Source organism: Garra rufa, chromosome 20, assembly GCF_049309525.1.
Source record: "Garra rufa chromosome 20, GarRuf1.0, whole genome shotgun sequence".
In the NCBI taxonomy this organism is placed as follows: domain Eukaryota; kingdom Metazoa; phylum Chordata; class Actinopteri; order Cypriniformes; family Cyprinidae; genus Garra; species Garra rufa.
Genome location: NC_133380.1, coordinates 5342870 through 5370361, shown reverse-complemented (window position 1 = coordinate 5370361; position 27492 = coordinate 5342870). Strand labels below are relative to the sequence as shown.

At 30.6% G+C, this 27492-nt stretch overlaps 1 protein-coding gene across 1 annotated transcript in view; it reads right to left on the bottom strand.

Annotated features, from left to right (window-relative positions):
* megf6b (multiple EGF-like-domains 6b) overlaps window positions 1-27492 on the bottom strand; it is a 99447-nt gene that overhangs the window by 68419 nt on the left and 3536 nt on the right. Inside the window, exons 3-8 of the mRNA XM_073826379.1 lie at window positions 26952-27064; window positions 26840-26842; window positions 22963-23072; window positions 14805-15167; window positions 11082-11159; window positions 9102-9206 (exon numbers count right to left, since the gene is read on the bottom strand). Of these exons, the coding sequence (XP_073682480.1) occupies window positions 9102-9206; window positions 11082-11159; window positions 14805-15167; window positions 22963-23072; window positions 26840-26842; window positions 26952-27064 (772 nt within the window). The remainder of the gene's footprint in view (window positions 1-9101; window positions 9207-11081; window positions 11160-14804; window positions 15168-22962; window positions 23073-26839; window positions 26843-26951; window positions 27065-27492) is intronic.

Genomic DNA, 27492 nt, shown 5'->3' with positions numbered 1-27492 from the left:
TTAGGTTTAAATATGCAAATGAGGCATTATTTAATGAAATATGCACTAATTTGTATACAATTCTATCACAAAAATCTAAACACTATGAAGTCAGTTTTAAAATTCTTGTTTAATTTTTTTTTTTTTACATATTAGAGTCAACATACAGAGGGGATTTTGGGTATCTTATTTTGACACTCCATTAATTCAGAAAAAACTTAGAACAGACAGAAAACCATGTATTCTTGACAATTTTTGGGGGAATAAAATGTTGTATAAAATCAAGCAAATTATATATGCACAAATCCCTCTGTAAAATCCTTCAGGATATAGACTGGAATAACACTGTAAAGTCTGGTGTGTGTAAGTGCTACTGAAGTGGAGATTTATGGCTCAGTGTAGGAGAAAAAACTCATTGAGAAAACGGCCTTTAGAAATATGTATTGTAATTGAAATCTATTGACACAAATAAATAAAGTGCTATAAAAGAAACACTTAACAGTGTTGTTTGGGTGCTTGTTTTCCACTAGTATGAAAAAACACTTTATAAAACACCAAAAAGCCCAAAATCTTAAACTTGACAGGTGCATGAAAAAAACAGTGTTTTTGCCTGCAGTGTCTCGCCTTAAAGTAAAACATCTTAATGATGGATTTGTTTTTTTTACAAACATGCAGCTTTTGGCTTCACAAGATATTAACTGATGGACTGGAGTGTGGATTACTTGTGGATTATTGTGATGTTTTTATCAGCTGTTTGAGCTCTCATTCTGACGGCACCCATTCACTGCAGAGTGATGCAATGCCACATTTCTCCAAAACTGTTTTCCAAATTTCCAAAGTTGCCTGCAAAAATACCTTCTTAGTATCCAGTTTATTCAAAGAAATCCAGTTTATTCAAAAAAAAAAGAAAAAGAAAAAGAATCAGTGAGTCAAAATTAACCACTTCAAAAAAGATTCAAAGTTTAAATTAACTAGTTAAAAAAAAAGATTGAGTCAAAATGAAGCAATTCAAAAAAAAAATCTGTCAAACTGAACCATTTCAAAAAAAGATTCAGTGAGTCCAAATTAACAAATTTAAATAATTCAAAATGCTTCATTCATGAAACGTGAGCAGAATGCACACGTGTAAATATTCTTTAAAACCATGTAAAAAATATAGTTTACAGTCTGTATTGAAAGTTTTATCCGAGTAACAATTTAATTAAAATTATGTTAATATTAAATTTTTTCATAAAAAAAAGTATAAATAAAATCATAAATAAGCTTTCCACTGATGTATGGTTTGCTCAGATAGGACAATATTAGGCCGAGATACAACTATTTGAAAATCTGGAATCTGAGGGTGCAAAAAAATCGAAATATTGAGAAAAATCGCCTTTAAAGTTTTTCAAATTAAGTTCTTAGCAATGCATGTTACTAATCAAAAATTAAGTTTTGATATATTTATGGTAGGAAATTAAAAAAAAAAAAAATCATGGAACATGATCTTTACTTAACATCCTAATGATTTTTGGCATAAAAGAAAAACTGATAACTTTTTGACCCATATAATGTATTTTTAACTATTGCTACGAATATACCAGCGCTACTTAAGACTGGTTTTGTGGTCCAGGGTTATATTTTAATTTGAGTAATTTTGTGTGTTTGTTCTTTTTATTGATTTTTACTGTTTTTTTAAATGTCTATATAGTTTATTTGTATTAATTTACCAATCAAATTAAACAAAAATACATAGATAAATGTTGCTGAATAAACTAAGTTTAAGGTTGTTTTTGTATTTAGTTTTATCTAAGATGTTATTTTATTTGTTTTTATAGCTGTAGTTTTAGTTAACCAACATTGCTGACACATTGCAGAAAACACATTAAAAATAAAGCATGCAACAGACAAAAAATGTGATTCCTTCATATTTTTAGCATCACAATACATGCAAAGTTTATCATTTATAAACATTCACCTCTGTAAATCCAACACCTGTTTGTGGTCATTACCTCAGATAACCGAATGACTCCTCCACACATTTCACTGCAAAACTTAAGCTTTTTGAGTCCTGCAAATCACCTCAAATGGTTTAGCTTCATTTCCACAAACAAGCTGTAGTCACCGTCGCATTCCAACAAACTACTGAGGAATATTTATCATTCCAGCATATTTTCTCATCTGTACTGTGTGCTAAACTCATGATAAACACGTTTCCATTTAGTCCCCAGGGTTTCCTTGTCTAATCCGGTCTTTATAAGCAAGTAGCTTGTTTCTGCTTACAACAGCCAAAGTTTGGATTCCATCGGGAAACACAAGCCAACTAGAGGACAGAGCTTAGAAAAGTCTTCTCTGATCCTAAACACAGAGCTTAAAAACTCTAAGAGTTCACTAGGAGTCACTGATACACCAGCAGCAGCTCTAGACGTCCTCCTCTATTAGCATCAACAGACCCTCAGCACAGGTTCAACAGCACCACATTCAGCCAGAAATCACTGAGGAAAGACACAGACGCCCTGCAGCACACACACTCTGAACGTGACCCTCTGACCTCTCAAATATGGCCTCCTTCTTTATGGAGATATAAGGAAATAAGCGTGAGGTCGAAGAAAGTGGTAAAAAAAAACATTTTTTTAATTTGTATAAAGAATTAATGCATAAATTTAGGTATATTTTTTTTTAATTACACTGAATGACAATGTAACATTATTTCAACCAAAAATAACTTCTATGAAATCTTAAAAGCAGACACTTTACTTACATTTAATGTGCTTTCTATGGACATAAAATGACTTTTGTACATTTCTTTTGACGGGGATATATATATATATATATATATATAAAATATAAAATATATACATATTTTTATGCTTTTTTATGTACATTTCTTTTGACGGGGATATATATATATATATATATATATATATATATATATATATATATATATATATATATATAAAAGTATATAAAATATATAAAATATATGTATATATACACAAAATATATAAATATTTTTATGCTCTCTATGGAATATGTTGGGTATTTGTAATATTTGGTATTGGAATATTGTTGTTGTAGTAATAATAATAATAATAATGATGATAATAATAATAATAATAACAACAACAACAACAACAACAACAACAACAACAACAAAGGATAATTTAAATAAACTATTTTCATTTGTATATATAAATCATATTTTATATCATATTTTATATTCATTTTTATATTTTAATATATTTTTATATTTTAAACTTCTACCCGTGAAAGTGCACTGGAACGGCACTCAAACCCGTGAACTCGTACTAGATCGACGTACTCCCAGTTCCGGGTTCTGACGTGACATATGCGAAACATCAATAAAGCCTCAAGGGGTGCGGTGTTTATGCAAGTGGCACACGGTGGAAAAATAGTTTAGGACAATATAACGTTGCAATAAAATTATTAATAATATAAAAATAATAAATGCTTGGCGTGACTTGCCTGGAGCGCTACAAAGTCCTGAGTCGTGGTTTGAAGACGTGATTTACGAGCTCAAAATCCTGCATGGAACGCAGCATTAATGTGTATCCTGTCACAAAATGTGGCGAAAAGTCCTACACAAGGGGAATAGTGTGATTAAGGTGTGTACATGTCTTCCATAATGCGACTAAAATAGGAATACTCCACCTGTCTTAATTCGATTTGTGTTTACTTCGATTATGACTTTAGTCGGATTAAATTAATCAAAAATCTCAGTTTACATGGTTGCTTCTTAATCAGAGTATTGTCTTAATCGGAATATTGTTGTCCATGTAAACGTACTCACTGTGACTGATCTATAAACTTTACACTGCAGTATCAGACATTCAGTGACAACAAACAGATCTCAGGTCCACACCTGGCGTTTGCTCAAGAATCAGTTTTGATAACTGTCCAGTCACAACAGAAGAAACCCATGAGAAATCTCTAAGGTCGACTGAGCAGTTTGGCACGCTCTGACCTCCGACTGCGCCAGGACGTGAGCTCACGGCCCAGAGATCGCTGTTTTTATCAAAAGAATGAGCCACAATTATTCCACAATGAAAGAGACCTTTGAGTATAGACCATTAAACACTGAACTGACAGGAATTTAATGAACATGGAACCATGACGGTGCATCATGCGTGCAACTGTGCAATCATGTGCATCAAGGATTTTGGATCTGAGCTTTCAGTTGTTTATCCGTCCGATTATCATTTCTAGTCATAGAGAAATGCAAAAAATGGCATGCTTTCAATTATGCACTACTGCAAAATCATTTTGACATGTTTTGATTGGTTAGCTTTGAATGTGCCAAGTTCAGTAGCTCTAAAAAGAGACTAATACAACGTACTTCAGACATTTAACTCGTATTAATATGCTTCCGAAAGCTTGAAGAGCTTTCAAAAGCTTCTCCGGTGGGGTTTTACTCATCTGGTGATGACAGGTGAAACTTAGAATACAGTAAAACCCGCCACAGGGGAACGTGAATCTCAAACACAGCCTTTGTTTTCGCTGCTGAAAATCATTATGTGCTGAAAGCACAACATGTCAAACAGCTTCACCTGCTTCAACAAGGCAGCTGCTCTGAGTGTCATTTGATCAGAAAGTTTCTTAGAGGTTTCTCAGAGGCTTGCACAGATGTTTATGGTTGTCATGATACGTTAGGCATATCTTATGGTACAACAGCTAAAGTGTCGTATGTACGTATTTGTACTGATGCAACCGAAGAACCATTTTGGTTTCTCAAAGAAAATTTCAGTGAACTTTCAGCTCCTAAAAGAATCAATTCTTTTCCACTATTAAGAATCAAGGTTCCATGGATATTAAAGCCAATAAGGAACCTTTATTTTAAAGAGTGTTATGAACAGTTTGAGTATTATTTTGTTATAATAATAATAATAATGATACATTATTATTAATAACAATATATGAAACATAAATGTATACAAATATTGTACAATACGAGTTATATAATTTTTATACAATAACATATCTTTCATGCATTAGAACTAGTAAATAACAATAGCATGAATAAAATATGCATGCATGAAAGTGAAAATAATAATGATAATAATGGTGCATGACATAATGAAAGTAAATATAATACTCATGAAAGTGAAAAATATAATCAACAAATAAATAAGCATGCATGAAAGAAACAATGCATAAAACATTTATAAATTTTGTATGCATGTATGTATGTATGTATGTATGTATATATATATATATATATATATATATATATATATACACTGCATATACACACATACATACAGAGAGAGAGAGAGCGACAGAAAAATAAATTAAAAAGCATGCATGAAAGAAACAATGCAGGAAAGATGTTGTATAAAATTATTATACAATATATTAAGATTTAATTTATTTTAAAAAAATGTGCATGAACACGATTATACAATATATTAAGAAAATAAATAAATTAATAAATAAATATGCATGCATACATGCATAAACATACATGAAAGAAAGAATGCATGAAAGAGGTTGTATAAAAATATTATACCATGTATATTATGAAAATAAGTAAATAAATACACAAATATGCACCTACAAAAATATTATACAATATTATGAAAACAAATAAACAAAATAAAAATAAATAAATAAAGCATGCATGCATAAAAGATGTTGTATAAGACTTACACAACATATGAAAATAAATATGCATGAATGTGCATGAAAGAAACAATAATGCATTAAAAGATGTTGTATACAAAATATTATATAATATATTATGAAAATAATTAAATAAGTTAATAGATATGCATGCACATACATGTTGTATAAAAATGTTATGCAAGATATATTATGAAAAATAGATATGCATGCACTAATGTGCATGAAAGAAACAATGCATGAAAGATGTATAAAACTATTATACTATATATTATGAAAATAAATAAATAAATAAATAAATAAATATGCATGAATTTAAGAGTGTGCATGAAAGAAACAATGCATGAAAGAAGTTTTAGATTGAAGTCGTTTAAAATTATACAATGTTATGAAAAACAAATAAATTAATAAATATGCATGAAAGTGAAGAAATATATTGATATGCAAAGATAATAAATAAAATTATACAGTATAAGTATATACAGTATGTTTGATTGTATACAATACAATTTTTCATGCATTATTATTTTTTTTAAGTTATTGACTTTACTTTGGTAACACTTCACAATAAGATTCCATTAGTTAACATTAGTTCATATATTAACTAACATGAATGAACAATGAGCAATACATTTATTACAGTGTCTACTCATCTTTATTAATGTTAGTTATAAAAAATACAGTTGTTCATTGTTAGTTCATGTTAGTTCATTAACATTAAGATTAATAAATTTGGTAGAAGTATCGTTCATTCTTAATTAGTGTTAACTAATGTCGTTAACTGATGTACCTTATATTCTTAATATTTAACAATTACTTCATTTAATTCTTTTAACAATTGCTTTTTTAACCAGTCAGTGTGTAGTCTGAACAACTAATCAAAAGCTTGGTCTTAAATAAAGTTTAGTATACTTGGCCTGTTTTGGAGGCGGATGAGGCTTTATTTTATTTTCAGCATAATAAACATGATTCACTTTTGTTATTTTGATGTTGTGGTGAAATATTACCAGGACATCAACTGCTCAACAGGATTCGTGAGATTCACCCATATTTTCTCCCCAATTGTCTTTTTTTAGTGTCAGCCTGACATTATAGAAGATATATTTGGTAAACCAGGCCGCGATCTCCATTACGCTTTCCTGCAATAGATTGTGGCTGTTAGTGTTTTGTTATATATTTGTGCATGCCGACCGAATCAATCAGCATCACTTCTAACGACACACACATCAGGAACTGTCTGCATTTAAATGACCAATGGTTACCAGCTGTGCACATCTGACTCTTTGTTTTGAAGATATGGCAAACAGACTTAAAACAGACGAAAGTCATCAGGTCACGCTAATTCAAGCTACTTCAGAGTCTCTGGAAGTGAATATGCAAGCACATAGACGCTCATAATGTTGCTGAAAGCGGTGTAATTAATTGAATCTGTCTGCAACACAAGCGGCTCTCGGATTACCCATGATCCCGCTGCAAAACCAGCGGCTTTTATCACTCTACTGGACAAAGAGGAGACTACAGTGACTAAAAATGTAGGGCGAGATTTGTGAAGAATTTCCTGTCGTGTGGAGATTAGCACCAAAAAACAACATCCTCCATTATTAGCATCCTCTCTCACTGGCTATGACTGCCGTTACAGATAAAATTCTTGGCTTTTAATGCATTCGAGACTCAAACAGACAGAGAAAATTCTATGTGGGGGGGAACCTACAGGAAATGTTGTCAATGTCAAAAGAAATTTACAAAAGTGATTTTATGTCCATTGAAAGCACATCAAATGTAAGTAATAAGTCTACTTTTAAATAAGTTTTTGGACATTAAATGTTACAATTTGGTTGAAATAATGTTACATTGTCATTTAATTCAAACAACATGCTTATTTTGACTTGTACATATTAAAATATATAAAAGAATAAGGGAGCATATTACATTTTATTGTGTTTTAAATGAGTAAAACATTCTTACTGACAAATGAGCAAAACCTAGGATTGTGGCAAATATTAAAAATGTTGAATTACAACTAATTAGTATTTGGGGTAAAAGTAATTTGTCTTTTAATATGTCATAAATTGATTTTTGTTGTAAATCTGTCTAACAAGATTGTAAAAAATATGATATATATATATATATATATATATATATATATATATATATTAATACAATAAATAATACAATATACATTATGAAAATAAATAAATATGCATGCATGCAAGATTGTGTATATAAGAAACAATGCATGAAAGATATTACGTAAAAATATATTAGGAAAATAAATAAATATGCATGCATGCATGAATGTGCATGAAAGAAACAATGCATGAAAGATGCTGTATAAAATACAATATATTATGAAATAAAAAAATGCATGCATGAATGTGCATGAAAGAAACAATAATGCATGAAAGATATTACATAAAAATATATTATGAAAATAAATAAATATGCATGCATGTGTATATAAGAAACAATAATGAAAGATATTACTAAAAATACATTATGAAAATAAATATGCACGCATGCATGAATGTGCATGAAAGAAACAATGCATGAAAGATGTTGTTTAAAATAATACTATATATTATGAAATAAATAAATATGCATGAATGTGCATGAAAGAAACAATGCATGAAAGATATTTCTTTAATTATGAAAATGAATAAATATGCATGCATGAATGTGTTTATAAGATACAATGAAAGATTACATAAAAATATATTATGAAAATAAATAAATACATAAATATACACGCATGCAAGAATGTGCATTAAAGAAACAATGCATGAAAGATGTTTAAAATAATACAATATATTATGAAATAAATAAGCATGTATGAATGTGCATGAAAGAAACAATGCATGAAAGATATTACATACAAATTAATTATGAAAATAAATATGCATGCATGAATGTGTATATAAGAAACAATAATGAAAAATATTACATAAAAATATATTATGAAAATAAATAAAGCATGCATGCATGCATGAATGTGCATGAAAGAAACAATGCATAAAAAGATGTTGTATAAAATAATACAATATATTATGAAATATGCATGCATGAATGTGCATGAAAGAAAATGCATGAAAGATGTTGTATAAAATTATAATATATTATGAAAATAAATAAATAAATAAATATGCATGCATGACTGTGCATGAAAGAAACAATAATGCATGAAAGATGTATAAAATTATTATACAATAGAATTGTTATACTAAATGACATTTTAATGGGTGTCTTCTGTAAATTAGGGAAAAAATGTAGGATATTTATTTTTTGCTCAGAAAAACTAAAACAAATGTAATTAAATTAAACAGAAAACTTTTAATTTTTTTTTTTTTTTTTGGAAAAACAACAATTTAAAGCAGTATTGCACATTGTTTTTATGCTTAAACCCTTCTTTGTATTTGACCCATATATATGAAACTTTTTTTCCAGATCCAGCAAAACAGATTAAAAAAAAACAAACTGTGGAAAGTGTTTAGTTTGTTTGGACTCACCGTATTGGCAGCTGGGACCACTGAATCCGGCCGAACAGTGGCAGAGTTGAGCAGAACCTTCTCTGCATTGACCTCCATTAAAGCAGACGCCGTAACTGCACACAGCTGTGAGAAACACAGAGAGATCATGATGAGACGACGTTACACCTTGAAGCTGACATAATATAAGAACATGTGCTTTCATCAGCTGTTTCTGGTGAACTATTAGCCTGTTAACACCTGAAGAAAATGCACACCTGAAATGTGCGCTCTTGAAAACTGATAGACTCTTGCAATGGACAGAGAGAATAACAACATCTGCCAGCCGTGTGAAGAACTTAGATTAACTATCAGAGACAGTTTCAAACTTACCAATAAATTAAAAATTCACCAATGCAAGTACATTGTTGCGATTGATAACTAAAACGATTACAAATAATTGTGAAAAATAAATCAAAAAAATCAAATATTACTCAAAAATGCTGCCTTGGGAGCTAAGTGAAATAAAGTTTTATATTGAATAAAATTATTAGACAAATAAAAATGCAATTAAATTATATAGAAATGTTTTTACAAATATTTTTTTAAAATGACAAAAGCTAAAACTAAACTAAAATTAAAATGGAAAATATAAAAATAAAAGCTAATTTTAAATATTATATTAATTGTAATAATAATAATTTTAGTATGTCAGCATGTGAAATTACACCACCACTATAAATGTTTTGATATATAAATGCATATGTAATAAAATAAGTAATACAATAAACTAAAATAAAATTTAACTATATAGAAATGTTTAAAAGTAAGAATAAAAAAGACAAAAGCATATAACTAACATCAATACAAGTACATTACTGTTGCTATTGTTAACGAAGGCTAAAACTATTAAAAATAATTTTAAGTAACTGAAATAAAACTGAACAAGAAAAAAAATTAATTTAATGAAATGAAATAAAAATAAAAAAATAATAAAATGAAATAAATGAAATAAAATGAAATGAAATATTACTCAGAAATGCTGCCTTGGCAACTAACTGAAAAGTTTTATATTGAAGTTTTATATTGAAGTAATACAATTAGTAAACTAAATAAAATTTCAACTATAAAGAAATGTTTTATTGTTACTATTGTTAACTAAAGCTAAAACTATTACAAATTTTATTTTTTAAGTAACTGAAATAAAACAAGATAAGATAAAATAAAATAAAACTCAAATGCTGCCTTGGCAACTAACTGAAATTATATGGTTTTATGTTGAAGTAATAAAATTACTAAACTGAAATAAAAATTTAATTAATATACAGAAATGTTTTTAAAAAAATCTTTTTAAAAAAAAATGGCAAAAGCATATAACTACAATTAAAATGAAACTCAAAATATAAAAATAAATGCTTATTTAGAATATTAATAAATACTAATAATTAAAAGTATACAAATAATACTAAAAGGATGTTAGCATGTGAAATCACACCACCACTATAACATGTTTAGATATGTAAACGTGTATATAACTTGTCAAATGATAATATGAATGTAAAAAAAGAATATTATATTCAAAATGCAAAAACCATCATTTTGCAACCAGTCACTCACGGTCATGGTCATCATATACGCAAAATTATCATGCATGCATTGCATGTTAAAACCTGAAAGACTGCAATCTAAAAATATTTAAAAAATGGGTTTTACGGAACCCAGAGCAAGCAACATAAGTCAGGTTCAAAACGTTCAGGAGCATTAGCATTGAAATGCTGAAACTCATATTCACCGAGACATTCTTCATAAACACTGGAATACCTTCAACTCGAGTCTGATAAATGAAAACCAAGTGGATTCATTCACCTTAAATGACCATTTGTGCCAATTCAAAGACCAAAAACATTAGCAGACCTGCTCACAAAACAGCATTTCTACCTCCAGGATGGACAATTAACTATCTTTAACAACAGGCATTGTTGTTCATGTGGACACAGACCACCCAAGACAGTATTTAGGCACATTCCTGGTCCTCGTTCAGGACATTTTCATCTCCAGAAACAAAGACCAGCTCCCTATTGACGCTATTGGTGGTCATTTCTGTTTTAAATCACATTGTCAACATCAATCAAAATAACTGGCCACTTTCTGCTTCCAACTTTTCTGTTTAAACTCTGACTTTCGCTACTTAATGAAAAGAAGAGGATTTTCAAGTGCACATTAAGCTAAAGGGGAAGGAAGTCTTACTAAAACACTGAGTGCACTTCAACATAGACAACAATCCAAAGTCAATAGGTCAAATGGTATACTTGAGAAACAAAGAAGTAAACAGGGTCTCTGCGTGTACTTAGAGTACCCCAAAAGACCCCGATTGAAATGAACTCAAGATTAAGTTTTGCAAATGCTTAGACTAGAATGAGAAGCAGAGGTTGCTTGTTGTCTCGCTCACAAGCTTTACTAAATTAAACCAAAGCAATTCTATTAAAGCGCCTTGATGTGTGTTATTTTATGAGTTCCAGTTCTGCAAAGTGATGTAAATCACATCAAGACAAGTTTCTAGTGAGTTGCAAGAACAAAAATGCAAAATGCTAAAAACAAAAACATTGAACTAACCATAATTGTGCATATTTGGATGAAAAATGAGTCACCAAAAAAGAAAAATTAACTGAAAAATGTATTCACCCTTGGGCTTTTCAAGATGTAGATGAGTTTGTTTCTTCATCAGATTTGGTGAAATGTAGCATTACCTCAGTTGCTCCCCAATGGATCCTCTGCAGTGAATGGGTGCCGTCGGAATGAGAGTCCAAACAGCTGATAGAAACCTCACAATAATCCACACCACTCCAGTTCATCAGTTAACATCTTGAGATGTCAAAAACCAACAAAAATATTAATTAATTAAAAAATATATATTACTCAGAAATCCTGCCTTGGCAACTAATTAAAATAAGTTTTATATTGAAATAATAAAAATGACTAAACTGAAATAAATATTAAAATATATAGAAATGTTTTAAAAGATACAAAAAAAATGATATAGCATATAACTAACGTCACCAACACGAGTAAATTATTGTTGCTATTGTTAACTAAAGCTAAAACTACTAAAAATTATTTACTAATAATCTAATTAATAATTTACTAAATACGTAACTGATATAAAACAGAACAAGATAAAATATATTGAAGTAATAAAATTACTAAAGTGAAATAAAAATATTTTTGCTATTGTTAACTAAAGCTAAAACCACTACAAATAAATTTACTAAATAATTGAATTAATAATTTACTAAATAAGTAACTGAAATAACTGAAACTGAGTTTTATATTTAAGTAACACAATTACTAAACAGAAATAAATAAAATATATAGAAATGTAAAAAAAAAAAAAACATTAAAAACGACAACACGAGTAACCGAAATAAAACAGAAAGATAAATAATAAAATAAAAAAATAAAATATTATTCAAAATTAATGTTTTATATTGAAGTAATAAAATTATTAAACTAAAATAAAAATTTTATTAAAATATATAGAAATGTAAATGTAAACTAAACTATATACAATTTTTATTTTTTATTTTTACAAATAAAAAAAAATTCTAATGAAACTGAAAACATGAAAATAAAAGCTCATTTAGTCCAATATGTGGCTGGATTTTGATGTGAGAGGACAACAGGAGATGGACTTTTTCACTGGAGGAAGCATTATTATGGATTGTATTATGGATTATGGACTCATATTTTGGCCCAAAGTGATGGTTTAAAGTTGAAATGTGTTAATGATGGACTGATTTTTAATTACTAACACACAGCTTTAGTCTTCACAAGATGCTAATTGATGGACTAGAGTGATTACTGTGAGGTATTCTGACGGCACCCATTCACTGCATTGGTGAGCAAGTGATGTAACAAACTCATCTACATCTAAGAAAATGTTAGCAAATGTCCGTCAAATGCTGACATGGACAGATTGTGTGACCTGCACTCATCCTTGAGAAACTAGTAAAAAACTATGCAGATTATTTAAAATAAATGCTTACTTGTAACAGGAATAAACAATACAGTTTGCATCCCGACCACAATTTGTTTTGTGCAGTGAATTATCGGCTCCTAAAAGAATGAAACCATAAAAATTCAATTCACATCCCGAAACCAGACACTCAAACTATAAATACTGAAAATCAGGCATTTGCTGCTGTTTATATTATGCTAAACTGTTAATTTTCCTACTTTTCCAATGTCATGTTAATCATTTTGTATACTGTTGTGTCTATGCAGTTCATGGTCAGATTAACAAATTATAGTGTTTGATTCTAAAGACATTTTATTTACTTTAGCACAATAAACAATGATACTGATACTGTGTTAGGTTGCCAAAATGTACAATCTTGGGCCAAAAGAAGTGTCCGTTAGGGGGCAAGATGTCTTAAATGATTTTAAATGACACTAAATATGCTTTAAAACAAGCAAAAACAAAAAATAAAGATGTAAACTGAAGACATATTTCATACTTATATTAGTTCCCTCAACAACTGCCTTTTTTTTGTTTCTCACGTGTTGGAAAACCTGGATATATAAAAGTAGTTTGTGATTTATATTCTATACCTGGAAAAGTCATGGAAATTAATACAATTGTAAACGTTTGTAGACTTAATACATATTTTTCTAGTTAATTCAAGTTCTAAAATATTTCCACAGGTAGAAACTGCTATTTGGATGAATAAAAAGAAGTTATCATAAACAAAAAGAGTTGTAAATGACAGATTTAAATTATATATTTATTATTTTTGTATTTAATTATTTTACCATTGTAATATTGTTATAAATATAATTAAAATAAAATATTTTAATGGGTAGAAACTGTTTGAGTTTTAATGTTTAATGGTAATAAAAGGTTGTAGATTACAGAATTTATATATTATATGTATTATTTTTGTATTCATTGTATTTTATTATTTTAATATTGTTATTATTTTAATTTAATTTAATATAGAAATGTTTTTTTAAAAACAATGACAAAAGCATAAAACTAACATCAACACATTATTGCATTATTGTTGCTATTGATAACTAAAGCTAAAACTGAAACTAAAATTAAATTAAATTAAAAATTATAATAAATATTCTAAAAAAAAATTAAAAACAAGTCATTAAAAACGACAAAAAAGTTAATAAAAAGTATTAAATTACAGAATTTAATTATTTTAATTATTATATTTATTATTATTGTATTTAATTATTTTAATATTGTTATATTGTTATAAATATTACTTATTTATATAAATATTAAAAAAAATATATAAATCTTTTTAAATACTACTACTACCACTACTTTCTGTAAATTCATTTGATAAAAAAAATATTTAAATTACTATTAAAATAGGTAAATATTTATTTAAGCCATTTTAAATTGCCATTCCTACAGCAATTTCTCTAAATTCACTAGTAATAAAAGCGTGTAAACCCTGAAGAAACTCCAGGAATTATTGTAAATATTTAAATGTAATTATTAGAAATTTTTAGTATATTATTTTAAATAAATATAATAATTATGATTCTAAATATTTATTAAATATTTAAATACTTACTTAAAAATATTTTAACTGCAGCTAGTTTCTATAAATAAAGTCTGAAAATGAGCAGCTTTCCTAGCAATATCTTTGAGGTCAAATATTGTCGGGGGCCTCGGAGTGAAAAAGGGAGTCAAATTAGGCACAAAGCAAAGAAAAGCCATCACTGCACGTTTCCTTTTATCAAACAGATCACTGAATGACGGCAACACCTCAGAGACGACCTTTCGACTCCTCAACAAGATCCGAACTGCCTTTACTGCCACACACTTTACTACCACTACAAATATAACAGCCTCTCGATTGTCCGTCCCAGCCGGCCAGTGAATCACGCCGAACGAAAAGGTTGTGAGGACAGACGTTCTGTACGTGTGCCAGTCCGACGGGGGATTTCTGGTGTGAGCATCAACCCGTGTTTTGTCCTTGTTCAGCGGCTCAGAAAAAGGAGTGATTAGTTCGTCCCATTTCTTAAAGTGCTTCCAGGTCTCAAGTTGCAGAGATAAAAGCCGAGCGTAAGGTTTAAAGACAACAGCTACTGACGCAGAAGAGGAAAAGACATTAAAGGAGAAGTTCATTTTCAGAACAAAAATTTACAGATAATTTACTCAACCCCTTATTGAAACTCGTTCCACCACTGAATGAAAAATAAAAAAAAAAAAAGGTTGTTGCAACTTCTCACAATTCTGACTTTTTTTCTCAGATAACTTGCAATTTTGCAAAATAAAGTCAGAATTGCATGATATAATCTCTCAATTTTGAGAAATAAAATCGTAATTGCGTGATATAAACTCACAATTGTGAGATTTAAAGTCAGAATTCCGAGATATAAACTTGCAATCCTGTGAACATATCAGTCTTTTTTTCTTCTCAGAAGTGGACTTTATAACTCGCAATTGAGAAAAAAAAAAAAAAAAGTCAGAATTGTAAGATACAAAGTCGTAATTGCGAGGAAAAAAAAAGTTATATCCCGCAATTCAGACTTTTTTCTCGCATATGTTCACAGGATTGCAAGTTTATGTCTTGGAATTCTGACTTTAAAACTCACAATTGTGATTTTATATCTCACAGTTCTGAAAAAAAAAATTCTGAAAAAGTCTGAATTGTGAGATGTGAACTTGAAATTGTGAGAAAAAAAAAGTCAGAATTGTGAGATGTTGCAATTGCGAGAAGAAAAAAGTCAGAATTGCGAGATTTAAAGTTGCTATTGCTAGAGAAAAAGTCAGAATTGCAAGATACAAACTCGCAATTGCAGGAAAAAAGTCTGAATTGCAAGATACAAACTCGCAACTGTTAGGAAAAAAAAAAAAAGAATTGCAAGATACAAACTTGCAACTGTGAGAAAAAAAATAAGAATTGCAAGATACAAACTTGCAATTGCGGGAAAAAAGTCGGAATTGCAAGATACAAACTCGCAACTGTGAGAAAAAAAAAATCAGAATTGCAAGATACAAACTTGCAATTGCGGGAAAAAAGTCGGAATTGCAAGATACAAACTTGCAATTGCGGGAAAAAAGTCGGAATTGTAAGATACAAACTCGCAACTGTTAAAAAAAAAAAAAAAGAATTGCAAGATACAAACTTGCAACTGTGAGAAAAAAAATAAGAATTGCAAGATACAAACTTGCAATTGCGGGAAAAAAGTCGGAATTGCAAGATACAAACTCGCAACTGTGAGAAAAAAAAAATCTGAATTGCAAGATACAAACTTGCAATTGCGGGAAAAAAGTCGGAATTGCAAAATACAAACTCGCAACTGTGAGAAAAAAAAAAATCAGAATTGCAAGATACAAACTTGCAATTGTGGGAAAAAAGTCGGAATTGCAAGATACAAACTTGCAATTGCGGGAAAAAAGTCGGAATTGTAAGATACAAACTCGCAACTGTGAGAAAAAAAAAATCAGAATTGCAAGATACAAACTCGAAATTGCGGGAAAAAAGTCGGAATTGCAAAATACAAACTCGCAACTGTGAGAAAAAAAAATCTGAATTGCAAGACACAAACTTGCAATTGCGGGAAAAAAGTCGGAATTGTAAGATACAAACTCGCAACTGTGAGAAAAAAATCAGAATTGCAAGATACAAACTTGCAATTGCGGGAAAAAAGTCGGAATTGCAAGATACAAACTTGCAATTACGGGAAAAAAGTCGGAATTGCAAGATACAAACTTGCAATTGCGGGAAAAAAGTCGGAATTGCAAGATACAAACTTGCAATTACGGGAAAAAAGTCGGAATTGCAAGATACAAACTTGCAATTACGGGAAAAAAATCAGAATTGCAAGATACAAACTCGAAATTGCGGGAAAAAAGTCGGAATTGCAAAATACAAACTCGCAACTGTGAGAAAAAAAAATCTGAATTGCAAGACACAAACTTGCAATTGCGGGAAAAAAGTCGGAATTGTAAGATACAAACTCGCAACTGTGAGAAAAAAATCAGAATTGCAAGATACAAACTTGCAATTGCGGGAAAAAAGTCGGAATTGCAAGATACAAACTTGCAATTACGGGAAAAAAGTCGGAATTGCAAGATACAAACTTGCAATTGCGGGAAAAAAGTCGGAATTGTAAGATACAAACTCGCAACTGTGAGAAAAAAATCTGAATTGCAAGATACAAACTTGCAATTGCGGGAAAAAAGTCCGAATTGCAAGATACAAACTTGCAATTGCGGGAAAAAAGTCGGAATTGTAAGATACAAACTCGCAACTGTGAGAAAAAAATCTGAATTGCAAGATACAAACTTGCAATTACGGGAAAAAAGTCGGAATTGCAAGATACAAACTCGCAACTGTGAGAAAAAAAAATTAAATTGCAAGATATTGAGTTGCAATTGCAAGAAAACTGTCAGAATTGCAAGATACAAGTCGCAATTGTGACAAAAAATATTGAATTGCGAGATACAAACTAACAATTAAGAAGAATTGTGAAATAAAAAGTCACAATTACCTTTTGTATTTTTTAATTCAGTGGGTATGTCGAAAAACTCCCCTCTCATTTTCTTCTCCAACTTTAAAATCTTCCTACATTGCTGCAGAAGAACCAACCCAGTGTTTACAAAGTAAACATGCTAAGATGATCAAACTCCCTTTACTAAAAAAAGTAAAACAGCGATTTGGACGATTTAGAAGCTGGAGGAGAAAATGAGATGGGAGTTTTTTTGACATACCCTACCTCTCTTGAACAGGAATACACAGAGTTCACGCAGAACTAGACAAGACGAGCATTTGAGGTTAAAATTTTTTTTATTTTTTATTTTTTTTAGAAAATAACCAATCATTTCACTAGATAAGACTCTTCTTCCTCGGCTGGGGTCGTTTAGAGCCCTTTGAAGCTGCATTTAAACTGCATTTTGGAAGTTCAAACTCGGAGGCACCATAGAAGTCCACTATATGGAGAGAAACCCTCAAAAAACTATTTCTTTACGACTGAAGAAAGAAAGACATAAACATTTTGGATGACAAGGGGGTGTGTAAATTATCTGTACATTTTTGTTCTGGAAGTGAACTTCTCCTTTAAGCAGTGCACAGAAATGTATGCAGAGCGTGTTTGAAAACAAACCAAAGCTGAATTGGGGACAAGGCCTGAATCTTGCAGGTATAATGAGCAGTTTCACCTTCGCGGACAGACAAAGGGGTCTTTGAGGATCGTGTTGGCTCTCGTAATGAGACCTCAGAGAAAATCACAACTTGTGGGATAACACTTATGCAACTGTCAGTCATTCTGGCATAAGACCACTCAAGCCGCCACGAGCCTGGTATAAAAACTATTCCCTGGATGTTAACTTGATTAACTTGACATGAGAAAAGGATTTAGTTTAAAGGCTTTAGGTACAAGGAACTATTTTGACCGAATGTGACCCTGAGTCTCCAAAAAAAAACACTTCTGGGAACCACAAATGAAAAGTCATTTTATCCAGAAGAGAACAACAGACCCAGTGGACCTTAGTCAGAACAGACGCCAGGTTTGATCTGACAATGAACATGAGGATCATCAAGTTGACAAAACATAAAAAATACGTCATGCACAAAACTCTAAGGCTTTCAGACAGTACAAGCTATTGTACGGACTGTATTTCTGCCTCTCACAGTCTCATATTCATGCGTGTCAAATTAAATATGGCGTCTACTCTTAATAGACGAACTGTGACGCCAAATTTAAACAAAATTAGGCCCAAATGAAGTTCATTTGAAGTTCAATATAGCTTGCCAAGGTTAACTTTCTGGAACATGTTGCTCTATTAGTTAAGCACCTTCAAATCTATTATTGGAAATCTTATTAATTCATTGGTAAAAAAAAAATATATATATAAACCCTAAAAATATTGTCATAAATATAATTCTTTAATATTTATATAACCATTTAAACTTTTTATTAAGCTAATTTAAATTGCCATTTCTTCAGTAAGTTCTCTAAGCTCTAAATAATTGATATTATCAATTAATAATTGTTTTAATTACATTTTGCTATAAATATAATTTATAATATTTATATAAATAGTTAAATAATTTATTAATTTAATTTAAATTGTTACTGATACAGTAATTTCTCTAAATTCACTGGTAATAGTGAGTGTAAACCCTGAGGAACATTCAGTTATTGAAACTTCTGGATTTATGAAATATAATAATTTTGATTATTTATAATTATATTATATATCATTCTAATATGTTAATTTGCTGTTGAAGAAACATTTATTATTATTATTATTATTATTTAGCAATTCATTATATTTAAAACAATTGAGTACATTTTTTCAGGATTCTTCGCTTAATAGAAAGATCCAAAGATCAGCATTTATCTGAAATAAAAAGTATTTGTAACATAATACACTATACCATTCAAAAGCTTGGAGTCATAATTTTCATTTATTTATTTTTGGGAAAAAAATTTATTTAACAAATATGCTTTAAATTGATCAAAAGGGATGATAAAGACATTTATAATGTTACTAAAAGATTTATATGTGACCCTGGACCACAAAACCAGTCTTAAGTCGCTGGGGTACATTTGTAACAATAGCCAAAAATACATTGTATGGGTCAAAATTATTGATTTTTCTTTTATGCCAAAAATCATTAGGAAATTAAGTAAAGATCATGTTCCATGAAGATTTTTAGTAAAATTCCTACTATAAATTTATTAAAATGTAATTTTTAATTAGTAACATGCATTGTTAAGAACTTAATTTGGAGAACTTTTCTCAGTATTTTGATTTTTTTGCACCCTCAGATTCCAGATTTTCAAATAGGACAATATTTGGCTGAGATACGTCTATCATAACAAACCATATATAAATAGAAAGCTTATTTATTGAGCTTTCATGTGATGTATACATCTCAGTTTTGTAAAATTTAACCTTATGACTGGTTTTGTGGTCCAGGGTCACATATTTCAGATAAATGCTGTTCTACTGAACTTTCTAGTCATCAAAAAAACCTGAAAAAATTATATTCAGCTGTTTTCAACATAATAATAACAGTTTTTTGAGCAGCAAATCAGAATATTAGAATGATTTCTGAAGGATCGTGTGACTGGTGTAGAGATGCTAAAAAATCAGCTGTGAAATCACAGGAATAAATTACATTTTAAAATATATTCAAATAGAAAGCAGTTATTTTAAATAGTAAAAATATTTTAAAATCGTACTGTTTTTGGATCAAATAAATGCAGGCTTGGTGAGCAGAAGAGAAAAAAAAACATTACAAATCTCACCGTTTAAAAACTTTTGAATGGTAGTGTATATCATTTCTTTAATTTCAATATTTTAATATTGTATTAAGCTATTTTAAACTGACACTCATACAGGTCGTTTCTGTAAATGTATCAGTAGTAAAAAGCGTTAACCCAGAATAAAATTTAGTTATTGAATTTTCTAGACTGCATTTCTGACTCTCACAGCTTTATATTCACGCGTGACAAATTAAATATGCTGTCTACTCACTAGAGCAAAATTGAAGAGTTAACTAGTGTGATGCCATTTCGAACAAAATCAGGCTCAAACGGAGTTCATTTGGAGTTTGAAACAGCTTGCCAAAGTTAAGTTTCTGGAAACTGGAAATCTTCTAAATTCACTGGCAACAAAAAGTGTAAACCCTGAAGAACATTCAGTTATTAAAAATTTTGGAATTAATTATTTGAATTACTTACAATTATTTAAATTAAATATTGTCATAAATATAATTTACAATATTTATATAAATATTAAAATCTTTTATTACGCTAAATATCATAAACAATTTACTAAATTTATAAGCTAAATATTTTCAGAAATACAATTAATACTATTTATATGAAAACACTACCAGTCAAAAGTTTCTTTTAAAGAAGTCTCCTCTGCTCACCAAGCCGCACTTATAAAATTCAATTACAGCAAAAACTGTACAATTCTGAAATATATTTGCTATTTACTGTTTTAATGATTGATAATAACAGATAATAATAATAATAATAATAATAATAATAATAATAATAATAATAATAATAATAATAATGTTTCTTGAACAGCAAATCAGCATATTAGAATGATTTCTGAAGCATCATGTGAAACTGAAGACTGGAGTAATGATGCTTAAAAATTCAGCTTTGATCACAGAAATAAATTACATTTTAAAATATATCAAAATAGAAAGCAGCTATTTTAAATAATACAAACATTTCACATTATTACTGCTTTTGCTGTATTTTGGATCAAATAAATGCAGGCTTGGTGAGCAGAAGAAATTTCTTTAAAAACATTAAAAATCTTGATTGACTGGAAGTGTATTTAAATATTTTATCAAGCTAATTTAAATTCCCACTCCTACAGGTCATTTCTGTAAATTTAGCAGTAATAAAAACTGTAAACCGTGAAGACAAAGGCTCTGTAGATCCGCTGATCTGAATCCCATCATAACTGGGACAGATTTGAAGAAAATTACCATCATTTGCTGAATAATTTACAGAGAGTTACATACATATTCCCAACATTATGTAAGCTTAAATGAACTAAAAACTTTTTCAAAAACTATTTCAAACTTCTCTTTACCCTAATAAGGGTCCACAGCTAGGCTCCTCTTCGCCAGGGGTGTTGAGGAAGAATGCAGAATACGACAGTCCTATAAAATCCTATCAAAGGATTCCCATCTGGCCATTTAGGCACAGCTAAACGCTCTCGTTGCCAAACTATCAGAGCAGCTCTCTTGTTACCAGAACAATGAAAACGATGAGACCCCACCCAGACCAGACAGCAGACGGGATGAGCTGATGAAATCCAATTACTGACCGGGGCTTTTGGCTTTAGAAAGTAAAACAAATTCAGACAAAGTGAGTTTAGGCCTTTGTTGCTGAGTCAAGCATGGCTATTAGAGTCGTTAACCACCAACCACCAACCCAAAGTATTAAAATGTGGTGTGAAACTCATCCAATATCATTTGTACTACATGATGATGATACCTCAGATCATGCGGCTTTAGTAGAAGTCTGCTATTACTGTTCAAAAATGACTTATTTTTACCTGGCATACAATAAAAGGAGCAAAAAGTTAATAGGCTTAGAGTTTTTAATGCTTTTGAAAGAAGTCTCTTATTTTATGCTCACCAAGGCTGCATTTATTGGACCAAAAATACCTTAAAAATGTGAAATATTTTAAATTTAATTTAAGTTTAATTTAAAAGAAGCGCTTTCTATGTAAATATATTTTAACATGTAATTTATTCCTGTGATCAAAGCTGAATTTTCAGCATCATTACTCCAGTCTTCAGTGTCACATGATCCTTCAGAAATCATTCTGCCAATTTGCTTAAGAAACATTTCTGATTATTAATGTTGAAAACAGTTCATATTTTAGTGGAAACAGTGATATTTTAATGCAAATGTGTCTCCGGTCTGTAAAGTGGTAAATCACCATAATGCACTGACTCTAGTCTAATCCATAAAACTACACAGAATCCACAGGCAAGAGGATTAGAGCAAATCTTTACACTAATTTCCTAATTCCACGGTGTTTTAGTTATAAAAGGGGACAATGGAATGTGTGACTAGTTCCTTTTCATGGTTCAACAGCTGCAAACATGTCAAAAAAATACATGGACCTTCATGCTAAAATTTAAGCACTCTCTAATCTATCATTTGAACACATTTACACCCCTGTAAATAATACAACTCTGAATCACTATGACTAATCCCACTTGTACTTCTAAAAGCATCTATAGCAGCATGATCAGAAATGTACAGTCCAAATAAAGCCTCAAAATGATCATAAATACAGATACAGATGCTTAATACAAGGGCTTGTTGTAATTTTCAGTAAATACTGTGATTTGCTATCACACTGCATTACAAGAATACTTACGATACAGGCATCCGGCCTCGCCGTTGAGCTGTGACCATCCTGGACAGCACTTGTACACCGTCTGGTGTTCCTGTCGATACACCTGTCTGTATGCAGTGTAGTAAGCTGTTCTGTGGGGTGAAATGGAAAAAGAGAGAAATCTTTAGAATCTTTTTATGTTTTTAATATTAAGGGCATAGGTTTGATTTTGGCATTGGTGGGACATACGAGCAGACAACAGACATTTAATTGTCTGATCAAAATTATTGCTAGAGACAATTTAGCAGTGGTTGGATGATGGTAGACACGTCATAGCATTTCTACTAAACGCTACATCCTTGAAAATCATAAACGATGTCCAAATTCGAAAACTATAGTTTTCTCCTTAAATATAAAGAGGTCAAACAACAGATTAATGAGTTCATCCAAATTTCTCAAAAAGCTTATGGATGTAATTATAATATAATCAGACACTGACGTGATTTGCTGTTTTTGTCAGTCTTCTGAGGAAGATTTATTCACTTGTTCGGCAATGTACCCACACAGAAAAATTTGCTGAGATATTTTAGTTTTGATTTGATGTTCATCCAATCTTATTTTGTAAGTGACTTTAAGATGTTTACAAATGTTTTCTTTGGATAGGAATATAGGAAAATATAACTTAAGTATTTTTTTTATATTTTCATTATAGTTAAAAATAAATAGTAATTGAATTTATTAATTGGGCTTTGTTGTTAACTGTAACCTTTAATATAGTAATGTGCAAGTATAGGGCTCCCTATAGTTTACAGTATTAGATTTTTATTAAAAGACAAACAACTTGTTCATGTTTGGTATCTATGGATAGAACAGATGCTGGGGAAAAAATCGACATCAGTGAAAGTGGGAAAAAAAAATATTAATAAATCATATTTATATGACAGTATTTTGGACATTTTGCACCTATGTGTAACTTTTTTGTGAATGCACAAGGGTTAATAGAAAAGAGAAGTGAAACCAAACAAAAATGTATTGTATATTGAATCTCACCAAAATATTTGTTGTACACCTCATGCAGCATAAAAGAACCAGAAAGAAAATATAGACTATGCATGGTTTTTAATTAGTTTTTCCACTTGGCCAACAGGTAAAGATTAAGACCTGTAAACTTTCTTTATGAGTACACACGTAAGTCTGTCATCAGCCGCTTTTAGCATTTAACCTCATTCTCTGTTTGAGCTATTAAAGGCCTTCCGGTGTGTGTTTGTGGTTAGTCAGTGAATGAGAGATCAGGTCATGACTAATGTTTGTGAATGAGCTCCGATGTGTGAAAACACAAACATATGAGCCTATAATCAGCGACGCTTCTCCTTATCCACCCTTTAATGATGCTGTCTGTGAACGTGAGATCCAGAGTTTCCCGCTCCCTGTAGTTTACAGTCTTGATCCAGAGTCGTAACCCTGCGCCCTTTGTTTATAGCGCCTAATTGAAGGGCCCGGGTCTCTCACATGCTAAGTATACGGAGGAAAATGATCCACTGCGAGAGGAGGGGTGTCACAGTGTGAGCACGGGGCGTTTTCCATCTATCTGGTAGGTATGTGAGACCCTCTGGAGATGCCTGTCAAATTGCTGCTTTCATCAAGAGAGTAACTACACCTTACATTTAAAAGAGACTGATTAGAGAACAAAGGTAATGCATGAGAACAAAGTAGCCTTTTTTGATGTTTCAGAAGGGAATATTGTGGAGTGCACAACTACTTAGCCATGCTTAGAAAGGCAGCATCACCACTGCTATTGCATATTTAGCGATAGGGATGGGAACAAATGCACATTACAAAGCATATACCCCCGGTTTCACAGACAAGGCTTAAGCCTAGTCCCAGACTAAAATGTAAGTCTGAGCTGTTTCAACTGAAAGAAAGATGCATTGACTGATCTTAAAATATATCAGTGCGTTTGTTTTGTCTTAAGATGCACACCAGTAATGTTTTATTCTAAGACGCATTTATAAAAATTACTTAAATGCCCTGATTGAACTATGGCCTAATCCTGGTTTAGTCTAAGCCCTGTCTGTGAAACCGGGCCATAGTGTATACTGCAGTGCATACTATTTTTAAAGTATGTGAAACAGTATGCAACTACATTACATTGTTGCTGCATGACATTAGGGATAAGAATTTAATAAATGCACACTGCACAGCATATAGTGTATACTGCATACTATTTTTTGAAGTATGTGAAACAGTATACAACAATTTGAATTAATGCTGTGCTACACTGTTGCCACATAACATTAGGGATAAGGATCTGAACAAATGCATACTACAAAGCATAAAGTGTATACTGCATAATATTTTTTAAAGTATGTGAAACAGTATGCAACAATGAACTACTACATTGTTGCCACATAACATTAGGGATAAGGATCTGAACAAATGCACATTACAAAGCATATAGCGTTTACTGCATAATATTTTTTAAAGTATATGAAACAGTATGCAACAAAAAACATCTCTAAAATACTACATTGTTGCCACATAACATTAAGGATAAGGATCTGAACAAATGCATACTACAAAGCATATAGTGTATACTGCATAATATTTTTTAAAGTATGTGAAACAGTATGCAACAATATACATCTCTAAAATACTACATTGTTGCCACATAACATTAAGGATAAGGATTTGAACAAATGCAAACTGCACAGTTTTTAGTGTGTACTGCATACTATTTTTAAAGTATGTGAAACAGTATGCAACAATAAACATCTCTAAAATACTACATTGTTGCCACATATCATTAGAATAAGGATTTAAACAAATGCAAACTGCACAGTTTTTTACTAGGCATTAATACGCATCAATAAACATTTCAAACAATACTCTGCTACACTTTACGACATAAAATTAGAGATAGGATCTGAACAAATGAATACTGTACAGCATATAGTGTATACTGCATACTGTTTTTTAAGTATGTGAAACAGTATGCATCGATTAACATATCTAGCCTACTATGCTACACTGTTGTTGCATGAAATTGGGAATAAGGATTTGACAAATACTGAAAAACATATAGTGCATACTGCATACTATTTATTAAAGTATGTGAAACAATATGCAACAATGCTACACTACATTCTTGCTACATAACATTAAGGATACAACATATAGTGTAAACTGCATGCTATTTTTAAGTATGTGAAACAGTATGCAACCATTAACTTTGTAGTCACATGACATTAGGGATTAGAATTTGAACAAATACATACCAAAGACTATAGTGTATAATGCATACAATTTTTTGAAGTATGTGAAACATATGCAACAATAAACATTTCTAATGTACCACACTACATTGTTGACGCATGACATTAAGGATAAGGATTTGAACGAGTGCATACTACAAAGGATATAGTGTATACTGCATACTATTTTTAATGTATTTGAAACAAAATGCATCAATGAACATTTCAAACAATGCTGCAGCATAACATTATGAATAAGGATCTAAATAAATGCACACTGCACAGCATATAGTGTATGCTGCATACTATTTTTAAAGTATGTGAAACAGTATGCAACGATTAACATTTTTAAAGTACTATGCTACACTGTTGATGCAGGAAATTAGGAATAAGGATTTAACAAATTAAAACTACAAAACATAGTGTATACTGCATACTATTTATTTATAAGCATGTGAAACAATAAACATTTCAAACAATGCTACACTACATTCTTGCTACATAACATTAAGGATATGGATTTGAACAAATGCATACTGTACAGCACATAGTGTATACTGCAAACTGTTGTATGTGAAACAGTATGAAACAATAAAAATCACACAGTACTACAATATATCATTGCAGTATGTATCAGAAATGCATACTACACGTAATATGCATGCTACCTCCTGCAGAAATAGTAAGAGTAGCAGACAATTTCTACTTGTCAGATATTAAGCTTCTTTTTACATAAAGATTTGCTCAGTCAGTGTTTTGGTGTGTGAATATCAGACCCACCTCCTCTCATAGCCCATGCACCACGACTGTCCCTGGCATCCCTGTTTCCAGGCTTTAACCATCCGCGTGAAGCCCTGGACACACGGCTGCATCTGGGCCACAAGCTTCACCTCCTGCTCAGCACACACATTTGGCCTGGAGATAAAAACAAACACACTTCAATTAACCTGCAGGTTTAGTCCTCATAGAGCAACCAGAGGTCAAACGTCTCAAAGAACAACCAACATTTTGACATTTTAGTTAGAGATTAAAACATAAGTCATTTATTATTTATTGAGCTGGAATTTCTAACAGTCCTTCCATGCAATTTTAATAAACACGGATGAGTTTGACAGGGGAACAAGTTAAAGACTGTCAATTACTTGTCAAAATTATGCAACAGCGATCGTAAAATAATAACTAAATGCCAATAAATTACTGTATTCAACAGATGACAAGATATGCAAGATTTGCAGCTTAAGTTCCTAGACTGAAATATTAGTCACTCTGTAAAAATGTTCTATATCCTCATACGTAGTGAACCTCCAGGCGATTATTGTCA